The 12,416-nt window shown below is 34.1% G+C and overlaps 1 protein-coding gene across 1 annotated transcript in view; it reads right to left on the bottom strand.

The window, feature by feature from the left end:
* Positions 1-11,337, bottom strand: part of LOC126817341 (BDNF/NT-3 growth factors receptor) — a 67,899-nt gene extending 56,562 nt beyond the window's left edge. Inside the window, exons 1-2 of the mRNA XM_050544223.2 lie at positions 11,261-11,337; positions 8,748-10,533 (exon numbers count right to left, since the gene is read on the bottom strand). Of these exons, the coding sequence (XP_050400180.2) occupies positions 8,748-8,950 (203 nt within the window). The 5' untranslated portion in view covers positions 8,951-10,533; positions 11,261-11,337. The remainder of the gene's footprint in view (positions 1-8,747; positions 10,534-11,260) is intronic.
* Positions 11,338-12,416: the final 1,079 nt, after the last annotated feature.

Genomic DNA, 12,416 nt, shown 5'->3' with positions numbered 1-12,416 from the left:
ATAAGCGGTTTTGACGTCCACGTCCAAACGACTGATTATTTTTAGCTGAAATTGTGAGATAAGGTAAATACATCATTCCAATATATTTTGGCGCTTATAGTTCATACGTACACAAACTTTTATTTCTAAGATTCTGTTAGAATCGGGATGGTCCCTTTAAGATTTTGTTGGACCTTGCCCTATTGGGAATGTAAAATAACCATAAAGAGAAGAAAGTTGGGTCTATGCCATTTATCACATGTACATTATTTTGTCCAAAACTGACATTTTATGACACATTACTTCTGATCGGATTTATTCTTTTTTTATTACTGCGTTGAACAGTTTGAATCGCATGTTCTTTACTTGAATCACAATGTTTATTGATTACAGTAAATAAATTACAAAAATAAGAGGCAGTGTGAAGTTAGCTCGATTTTCGTTTTTCGATATTGGCGAATAACAAAAAACAAATAGCTCGTTTATCGACATTCAAACTTGAATCTCAAAAGCAGATTTGATTGATGTATGTCTACAGAATGCCTCCAAAACACATTTGATTAAATAAGTTTTCTAAAACAAACTCAAGATATCATAAATAAGGATGCCTGAACAGCAGACCCACATAAAAACTGCTTTTTCTCCTTGTTTTTTGATTCACCAATATCGAAAAACGAAAATCAAACTAACTTGACACTGCCAGAATAAGAATATTTATATCTGTCATAAAATGAGATCAAGAGGGAGAGGTATTGAAACAGCAGTGCTCTTTTAAAAGGTATATAGTAAGACAAAGATTAAATACATTACGGGCTACTGCAAGAGAATATAATGTCATGATCCGGAAAAGAAACTGTAATGGCGGATGTTATGAAACGATCTTATTTGGAAATCAAATACAGCATTTAGTGACCTATTAAATTGTTTTGTAACTTTGATATTCTAAATATATTCTAGCTCAATTAAAACTGTAATTTGTGAGATGAATATGATAAAAGTGTAATGTAAGTATTATAAAAACGATTTATACAACCTCGGGTATCCGTGTATAGGGAATCCACATACTTACCTTACCAAATGATGTTTTCTGTTGAAAATATTTTAATTCGATTGATGGTTTACATCACCCAGAAAAAAACTGATTAGTTTTGTGTGAGAGATTCTTAGTGTCCTTTATTTTATTCCCAAGTAAGCAGCTGGAGCTCTGTGATTTGTTTTCAAAGAAATACAAGCGTCCAGTCATCGGGTAGACATAGTACGAGTATACTGAACATCGTCGTCAACTTGTATCGTCGTTGTTGCTTTGTGTGTTTTGTCTTTTACTGTTTTTCAGCAAGTAATAGTACTTTGCAGCTTATTGCTGCATTTTAATAACCATTTGGCAGGGTTACAATTGTTACAAACGATGTTTATAGTCGAGATCATTAGGTGAGCAACCCGAAACAGTTCTTTGCTATGTTAAATAATATTCTATTTCGTCACATTTGGCGTTTGATTTTCATGCTTAAAGATACATTGTCCCGAAAGTATTTATCGGATAGTTATCTCCAATGAAAGAAAGAGAGAGAGAGAGAGAGAGAGAGAGAGAGAGAGAGAGAAATGGGGTTTAACGTCCACTCGACACAAACTAGGTCATTTCGGGACTAACATATGGTTTAATTTTATTTCAATAATTCGCTTGCGCGTAGGGGTCTTTAGCAGTGGGGGGAAACCGGAGGACCCGGAGAAAACCCACGAGGTTGGACATCTCCAATGAAAGTATGACAAATTTGGTATACATGGAAAGTATAGACACACAATCTTAATAGCAAAATTTTCGGATTACCCGAAAAATACCCACAGGGCAAGCACCAGGCAAAAATGTCAAGGTATCACTAACTGGCAACCCGACTATTGTCTGCCAGCTTATAGTGTGTGTGTGCTAGCTTGACTGAGGGAGCGGTTGTTATTTCTTGATCAAATGGTTAGGCGGTTTTGGGAACATTGTGGGGTGTCAACGTACTAAAGACTCTGCATTAAACGGCGGAAAAAGTAATTAGCAGAAAATAATTAAGAATTTACTGATGCCTCAATATGTATGGTAAATTGACAGTAAGTAATGAAAAATACATTCTGAAAAATGGACCCTCTCTCCCAACGAATACAAAGTTTTGGGAAGTAATTGAAGCACATTTTTATGGCGATATATTGGATTCAAAATTCTAACATGCTATCGTCTAATTTCTAACTTCTATTCATGTAATTTCTAACTTCTATTCATGTTAAGACAATGTATAACCCAACTTCTTTATTTGTTCGGGGTAATTTTTTTATTCTGTTTCATCTTATTTCTGTTATTAAGACTTCATTGTCGGTTTACATGTTAATCATGAACGTCGATCAAATTTAGAATTTTGATACTTCTACCTAGCAACCACCATTGGGACGTCGTTTGGTGCCCCACCGTGTGCTCAATTTGTCGATTGAGCACCTGATCGGACCATTATGTTGATACAAAGGGCTCACTCTTGGTCAGGTTGAATGTTTTGGCGGAGTGTTAAAATTGAAAACAACATCGAACGTGATATGGTTTGCAAATACTTTTTCAAATATATTGCTAAACAGCATTTGTTCATTTATTTTTTTCAAGGCAAGTGCAGGATTTGGAGAATTTTATTTAGTCTTCTCCGGGTCCTCCGCTTTCCTCCCACTGATAGACCCCTACGCGCAAGCGAATTACTGAAATAAAACTGAACAATATGTTAGTCCCGAAATGACCTACTTTGTGTAGAGTGGTCGTTAAACCACATTTCCCCCTCTCTCTCTAAATTTCAGCACTCCGGCCAATCATCAACCAGACAAAGGGCGAGCCGTTTATATCAACAGGTGCGCAATTACCAAATGAGCACGCAGTGGCGACACCAACCGACTTCGTAATGATGGTTGCTAGGTAGAAGTGTAAAAATTCTAAATTCGTTATGTTCATGCAAAGCATCAATGAAGAAGTCGTTTTCCGTATAAATAATAGAAATAAGATGAAATAGAATTAAAATTTACACTGAACAAATAAAGAAGTTGGATTATACATTGTCTTATACATGAATAGATGTTAGAAATTACATGAATAGAAGTTAAAAATTACATGTACAGTAATTAGAAATTAGACGATAGCACGTTAGAATTTTGAATCTAATATACCGCCATACATTTTTGATAGATTAATTATGTTTTTAGTTCAAATATGTCATCAAATCACACAATTTGTACGCGGGGCAGTATCTTTAAACGACCTTCAATTTTTTTTCCGTAGACCCAGTCAAATTCGCCCTCATATGGATCGATAGTTAAAACTATTAATCCATATTTTTTGTCTTTATTTACAGTTATAAAACTAAGATCAATGACACATGTCACGAATATATCAATCGGTATCCGTGTGTAGGTTGTTATTTTATTGATGATGCGAAGTAGTTTGCTTTAAATCAAATTACAAGAACATGTACTTTTTGCCTTTCAGAGTTCTCAGATTCTTACCATGCACGTAATCTTGCAATTAACTATGATCACAAAATTGTGATTAACTGAAACGAATGAAATGTTAAACAGGGTTGGGATTATTGCATTTACCTTTTTATCAGAGAAATATATATCTTTTCTAAACTATTATTTATCTTTAACGGTATCTAATACATAGATGTCGTAAAGTATAGTCGTTTGAAGACGAACTTGGACTCGATGGGAGCACGCGGGGGTGGAGGGTGGAGACAAATGCCAAATAATGATGAATGTCGGTCCTAGTGAACCTAAGTAAACCTAAATTTGAATTAAAAATTTGATAACCATAGTATATTATTACGTTTTTATATCTCAAAGTACTTGCCTTTTCATCTATTGAATTGTCGAATCTAAATTATAAAAAAATAGTATATTTGAATCAGTTTCTAAACAAATAGATATTTTAAAACAGTCAGCCTTTGACATATACCTCAACTTAAATGATTGAGAGATAAATTTCAATAGTTTGTTAGTTAATATCATAAGTTTTTTTTAAGGACCTAAACCTCTAACTCAATATTTTTCATAATATTGGAATTTAATAGCACGAATTAAAATTCAATATTAGTCCATTACAATCAATAGTGACGTTGTTATCTTGCCGTGAGTGTTCACATATTTCACCAAACATAATTGAATAGAAATTACAATAATTTAAAAAAAAAAAATGAATATATACATTCATATTGCATTAATGTGCTTTTAAACCTATTTCGTCTACTTTAAGGTTCCACAAAATAAGGCCATACGCCGTTTAAAGTTATATAACCTATTGTGTAATGTGAACCAGCTGCCGTGTGAACGTTCTAATTGACTGTTGGAATTATAGTATAAAATTGTGTTAATATATATTAAATCAATTACATTTGAATGTAGCATTACTCAAATTATGCAGTTATGGTAAACAGTACTACTTTCGATTCAAAGGAACTAGAGCTCAGAAATGCAAAGTGCATTGTTCGAATCTGCATTCAGTTTATTGGCCTATAGAGGGTCATTTTTTAAAATAAATAATACATTAAGCTATAATTTAGGTTCCTAAGTTATTCGTGAACACGGCAATCGTTACCTGTATTTTCCGCTTTTTGATCGTTTATAAGACATTGATTTCATCGTCTAGAAAGACCATTAATGTACATGCAATTGTGTTAACGATATGGTCTTTCGAGTATTATGGCACACGTCACCTAGGCGACATACAATTACATTTATACATGTATAATGGCCAGAAGAAGGGGGTAAAATCCACTCAACAAAAACTAGGCCATTACTTCACTAAGGTATGGAACAGTTTTATTTCGATAATTCGCTTGTGCGTAGTGGTCTTTAGCCGTGGGAGAAACCGGAGAAAAACCCACGAGTTTAGTCAGGCGACCTTACTACTTGTCACATACAAGTTTTGAAATGAAAACACGAGAAGTCACTTAAATAAGAAACCATTTGCTCCCACTGCCCCCATTCACATTCCCAAACAATGGCGTTAAGATTTGTAGATGTTTTAATGTTTATGGTATCAAATGTATTTTCCCCAACAATTTTAATATTGTATTTTCAATCGATTGTTAAAGATGGATTATGTAAGATTTAGATAAAGAGCTGGCGGCTCTCACTATAATAATTTTAAAAAATAGGTAATGAAAGGAATATGTTGAAATTTCATTCAAATTACTCCATTCTGAGCGGAGTTATTACCGTTTGAAAAACAGTGTAGTCTCGATTGTCATTGCTACCGTTGTTACGATAATAAACAAAGTCTCGATTATCAATTTTTAATTGAATTATTAATCGTGGCAGTCGTGTTTAAATCCGTTGAAAATCAAAAACATCCGATATTTCAGAGAGTTCAATATGGGTTTGGCATGTTAATGATTTATACAACATTTGAGGCCAAACTAAAGATCTGCATTACGCAGATTTAGCTCTTACATAATGTATCTTTAAGTATTTAAGAACTCGACCACTGCAATACTTGTTCGTTCAGTATCAGATGTTTTAAAGAAAACCGACAAAAATTTAAACAAAGATTTTATGGTATTGAAAACATCAATCTTCAGAATTGTGAAGATCAGTTATATTGGATAAAGTATCTTAGCGTACAGTAAGCTTCCGATTGTCAATAAATACAAGAGTTATATCAATATCACTTGTGCACCAATTCCGCGGCTACAATTTAGTTATTGGAAGTTCTTTTCTGTTTATCAAATACCGATAAACAGTTCTCTTACCTTATATTAGATTTTACAGAGAATTGTAAGAAATAATATGCGATGGGGTTTACCGTCCTATTAATGACGACGGAATAAAAATAACGGTACATAATAAGGAAATATTAGTTACATGAACGGCTGATGTAAAAAAAAAAAAGGAAACGGTATCTCGTGCACATAAATTCGCACGCGAAATGAAATGAAATGGGGTTTAACGTCCCACTATGTCTCCTCTAAAAATACACCCAGGTAGCACCAACAATCAAAGACGCTACGCCAAAGGGGAGAGTCCCAGATTTCAAAGCTTGTATTACTTCGAAAAGGTATTACCAAGCTTCAGATAGTACTGTTACACCGGTCTAAAATATAGATTTCTTCGAGTTGTTCACTGGCAAATCTTTTCATTTTGATAGTAATATTTTGTAACCGCAGCTATATACATCTTATAAATCGGGAGAAATTGGTCGTTTCTTAATATGAGTTGAAAAAATAAAGGGGATTACGAAGAATCAAAGTAATAGTACCAATTGATCAACAATGATTACATTGATTGTTCGAAATTGACCACAGCAATGGTTTGATGATACGTTAAAAAGACAAGAATAATCGATACTTAGGTATAGTTAAATTACAAAATCCAGTGGACGACATCCCAATTAAATAATTAATTACAGAAACAATTTTTAATTCTTCTTAAGTCCGAGCATGTTCCAATTAGTTAAGTTATAAGCTGTGACCGATGTTGTTCAAGGGATTGTACTTTAATATTAAATAACATATACTAGGCCATCCCGATGCTTTATCGGTTTGACAGCCCTGTCATCAATGGAAATAACACATGTAATCTACTCCGCTCAATTCAATAGAATTAAACTATGTAAATTGTTCGTGTTTAAAAACCGGCATACGTCTGGTTGCTCACTTCAAAATTTACAGATATGGTGTATTTGTGGAAGATTAAGAGGTTGCTAATGTCAGATTTATGCATGTGTTTGCAATACACATTTAAAATCAATTAAAACCCTTGAATTAAATATGGCCTACGTTCCTTGTCTTGAAGCTGCATTATTTAAAAGCTAATTCTGCCTATTGCAGATCTTTATTTTAGCCTCAGTTGTTATACATTATTAATTAGACATTTATTCACATGACAAACCCATAATGGTTATGATTTTGCACAGATTGAAACACGATCGCCATTTAATAATTTAATTTAAAAATGGATAATCGAGATTTGTTTAGTATGATAACAACGGTACTAATGAAGATCGAGACTAAGCTATCCATCATACAGTCACAACTTTGATCAGAATGAAGTAAATTGACTGAAATTTCCATAATATTTCTTTTTCATTATCCATTTTTAAACTATTATAGCTCTTTATCTAAATCTTACATAATGCATAATCAAAATAAAACTTACATAACAAATTTGTACTTATTTCCACAAACTTCATGTTAATTCATGTTAATTACATCTCTGATAAATTGAATATTAGGAATAAATTGTAAAATCGACGTCAACATTTAACATTGTCGCATTGTGAACTTTTAGGTAAATAAAAAAGAAAACTTTAATAATGTATAAAATCACCGGCACTTTGATTATAAAGAGCAATAGCTATGTAAGTAATTATCAGAAATTGTTGTAATTGCTAATCATCTCAGTAACAGAAACAAATTTAAAGTAGACCATTGTGGTGACTTTCGCTAGTTTCTACAATGTGGGAAAGGGCAATAAGTTAGGTTTCTGCATTTCACTTATCTGAACAATACATAAAAAAAATTCAAGCAAAACGAATGATGCCTTTTGTCGCTGGCACGCACACAAGATTTTGCAGAGTTAAGAAGGGCCATTACTCTAGAAATGATTAGTGGCATATGTTGAAATTCGACAGACCCTTGTCTCTCACTAATATAAATAATGCATATATAGCTTTCAAACAGATCGCCAGATATCAAATACGTCTGGGGTTACGGGTGACATTTAGTCTCACTAATTTAAATGATATATTTATAAACACAATTTTAAAAGATCGCATAATAAATGTAGTGGTCACAAGCAGTTTAAAACGACTGATACCACCACATTTCAAAGCCGTGTTTAGGGAACCCCAGCTTGAATCGACCTTTTGGATTGGTCGATATACTGCTGGCGTATATTTCTTAAACAAAATACTTTATTGATTATACAAAATGCCCTGTATATACATAGCCTGGGGGTCACCGGTTCGATCCCGGTGTTGGCAGGAAATTTCCGGCATGGTTTTCCCCTTTTCAGCAATCTGATTAAAACACAGATCCTATTTCGTTTCGTTTTGTATAGTTCAAAATTTTCTTTTACTTGTCTTTACTATACTAGGATCTGGAAGAGTTGTTATATTACCGGCGTTTAGGTTGGAGTGAGGGATAAGCCAATGAAACGGTCTGTTACGGTGACTTCTTGGCGTTCCATGCACGGAACTTTGGGTAAACCACTAGAAACGTCAACGCTGATTGATTAATCAATGTCTGACGTCATAGGGCCAAAAGACGCTCGTACGACCCCTGGTACGACCTTCAAGTACAACTTGTCAGATCTTCATGTAGTGTAGACCATCGAAAGTATAAAAAAACGAAACGAAATATAGATCTGTATTTTAATCAGATTGCCTTTTCAGTGGTGCAGGACGGAGGGCCTGGCAAGGACACCTGCCTAGTGGTTTGTGCAGTGGCGTGCACGTAAAAGATCCCCTGCCACGTCAAATTCGATATAAAAGTAGGCCTTTCCTCATAACACACTGTATGGGGCAAAACATTGGGACGTTAAACCTCATTTCATTTCACTTCCGTCACTGACATTCAAAACTAATTGAGAGAGAGTAATCATTAAGGCCACCATGGACTGTCTTTTAAATGAATCTAAACCATAAAAAGATGATGCGATAATGACAATGTTGGTTTTAAGCTTCCTAGACTGACACAGTGTTCTGACTGGAGCTGGAAGAGAATACTTAATAATAGCTGCAAATATATAATTGAACTTACATTGATGTGACATTAGCCATGATGTCAGGTGAAGCAAGTCGTGGAACGGAAGTAATGGTGTCTTCAATGATCCATGATAAGTGTATGTTGTGTCTTTCATCAATTATACAAACACAGCTAACATTTCCACAATAACGGCAATCTCTAGCAAGGCTGTAACTGATACTGGCCACATAAAGCACTATCAGATATGAGGGCTTCATGTTGTTTATTTTTTTAAAATAATCACAGCGATAAACAATTATTGTAGTCCTGAATCCATAACATTTTCAAAATATATAATTTCGTTTTAATCGTCTAGCAATGCGGACTACAAAATAAACTAGGTTGTATTCAATTCATAATGTAGTCCGTTAATACGGCAGTTCTTCGGGAAGCGACTCTAAAAGATCTATAGTTACTTTTTTAAATTAACGTACTAGATAATTAATTGGATTCTAGCCTACAATTCCACATTCTTCAACTGTGGTTAGCGATTCTGAAACCGATACCCACAGATCAAAAGGTTTCATGGTGAATAACGGTTTACCGTACAGTCTACTTTAATTGAAAACCGTATAATTAGAGGTGTTTTCAAAGTCTTTAGTTTCAATGTTTCCTAAGCAAGTTACTAAAATACAAAAAAAATACTTCGATTCAATATTGAACAAATTCTAACTTTATGATATGGACAAAAATTGGGAAAAATTTCTCAATCAGCGAGAATTTATCTCTGGCTGCTAATTGTTACCGTGAAAAACTCTCCAGCGCCTGACCGTCCAGCATTATAACACATTCTTCGTTCAGTATCAACACTGGGGATGTAACATGTTTATCTATTAGCATGACCCACATATCCATTTGATCACGAATGAATCATAAACGACATTCAATAATAAACGGCATCCACAAACCTTGTAAGAAAAGGAAATTATTCAGTATGACTATATCAAAGACATCATTTTCAATAATACAGTGTTTTCCAAATCAAATGAGTGTTTTCATTCGAGTGTCAATATATATCGGATATAAAGATTTCAACAATGCTTAGCGAAACTATTAAGGCGATAGAATTAACGGAAATTCTATAAGTTATTGACAAGTTTCTTGTCACCGAAGCTAATCACATTTCACAATCAACTACTCTGTGTTCTTCTGTGTGCAGTATATAAAACATTTCAATTAAACACGACAGAACAACTGGAGGCTTTCGATCTCCATTCCGGATATAAACTGTATGCTAAAGAACTAATGTCTTATTCTGAGTGGGCGACGTTACCGTATTACTATTATCCAGCTTAAACAGTCAGCTTTGTAACAGATATTTGGAATATGAGATGATGGCGTTTAATTATTTTTTGATAATAAGATTATCCTATTTTATCATTAAACCCCTATCACTAAATTATAGTCCTACATTTTGGACCTTTAATACACCGATAAAATCTGTCAAAGAGCGACGTCTATTCAATTTAGCTATAGATACCAATACTGTTTAGAAGACCATATGCTTAAATTGAATATTACACTGGAGTCAATTCAAATCAAGCTGTCGCAAATATGGAATGGGTCTAAGCACGCACATCTTTTCGATACAAATCTGTAGAATACTGAATACAAAACGTCGATACAACTCCATTGGTGGTCCGGATTAGCGAAAATCAAGTCAATTGTTATTTGATTTCGTATTTTCCTTTTCTCAATTCAGTCATTTACTGGTTGTCTGACATTATCTGGAAGAGTATAGTGATGACCCGTTAGATGACATAATATTTCAACAAGAAACAAGATCAATGAGGCTCAGCATCTGAAAAAAAGAGTAAAAATTACATTTTAATTACTAATAATCTACACCCATATAACACTTAAACATTGTACTGTAAAGATTCGCTGTGTTAAGTTATTAATATGAATTCATATTTCTATTTGACTGTGAAAATACTGTCTTTAGTAACAATAGCTAACATTATACACGTCTAAAAATCTATAAATTTTCTTTTATCCCATTTTAGACGTGAACAAGCTGTTACCAAGCTTTGGAAATCATAATTTCTAACAAGTTTATATATGATAAACTGTTCAAAGTTTAGAAAGGCATATACAATAAATCACGATATTATTAACCTTAACTCGGCCTCATAACTGATCTCATAATAAAACACTAGCGCGTATACCACCTCTGAGAATTACACAGTCGTCTGCTTCAGTTTCCGGCGGCAAAAACCGATATTTCGTAATTGCAGATATTATTTTTTTTCCTGAGCCTTGTAATCGACACCCATCAAAGACTAATATAATGAATAAGTATCGAAGTGGTGTTTGATAAACAAATTAATCGAGTTATCCATTAAATGTCACAGGGGTGCCGATATCAATAAAAAAAACGGAACACGGGAAAAATCGATGATCGCCGCCCGATAAAGTGTTTATAGTACCGAGTGATGCGCTCTTGACTTTTCCCACATGTTGATTATTTTAAATAAAATAAACGGAATTATTGATAACCAATTAAAGAAAATGACCAGTCAACTTACTGACTTCAGGGCGTCACGTCAGAGGTGATCCTTGTTACCAAGTCTTCGCTGAACTGTTTCGAACACAGATATTGGCTTTGAATTGGCCACTCGGATATCGATCGATTCATTCATGTTGTGAACGGTTCGATATTCCCATGAAATAGTATCATTATTTTTTCAGTGACTAGTAGTATTACACGGTTGTTGTGCGACACAGCAGAAAATTAGACAAAACAAACGCAACCTTTTACCTTTCGTGACAGACATTTCCTTTCGGAACTTAATACATATCTTACGCCGGTTGAAACTTTTCACAATACATGATTTTCAATATACTATATTGAAAGTGCTCCTTTGTGTGGTCAGAAACTGGCGAATGTTCTTTCATAAACCTACAGAAAGTTTACACACTAGTATAGTGACCTTGAATATATAGAGAAATTCACGAAAAATAATAATTTCAAATTCGGAGCAGTTCGGTGCTTGGTCATGCCGTCATGGTTCGACTTACTGTTCTACGACTTTGGTATGTTTCTCATAAATTCTTCTCGGGCTTTAGCTTTATTCATTTACAACTTGAATTGGTTTGGATTAAGATGGGAGGAGTGACTGTGCAATGGGGTCCTATTCCACTGCCATTTTCAAAATGGCCACCATTTATTGATAAAACAATCCAGGGTGTGAACTTTGATTAACAATCGAGAAAAAATACTATATGGTTATATATATTTGTCTCAAATGCGTCATCTTAAATATGAGACAGGTGTACTTGTAGATAAATTCGGTCAGTTGGTTGACTTCTTGTTTGCGCCAAATGGGGCGCTTGATTCTCAAAGAAACATGAGGTTTGTCATTCAAAAAACATCTACAGACGTCAAAATAGTCATCTTCCTTACGTACAGTATAGGCCTATCTCTTTCAGTGACTTCTTTGTGTGTAAGCAAATTAAGGCTTCAAATTTATGGGCCGAAATTAAAATTTAATTACTAAAATCATGGTACATCTCCTTAATATTTGAAGATCACGGTAGGACAATTATGGAGTTTGATTTATTATTAATAAACTAAGGGCTGGTTAGAATTTTAACAAAGCGCTCATTCTTTACTGGTTTGGTTTACACTGTAGATTGTCATGGCTGAAAGTATGATTCTGAACGGGGCTATTGCTATGAAAA

This window comes from Patella vulgata, chromosome 4 (genome assembly GCF_932274485.2).
Source record: "Patella vulgata chromosome 4, xgPatVulg1.2, whole genome shotgun sequence".
In the NCBI taxonomy this organism is placed as follows: domain Eukaryota; kingdom Metazoa; phylum Mollusca; class Gastropoda; family Patellidae; genus Patella; species Patella vulgata.
Note: the sequence above shows the minus strand (reverse complement) of the source record. Positions and strands in the feature narration are given on the sequence as shown.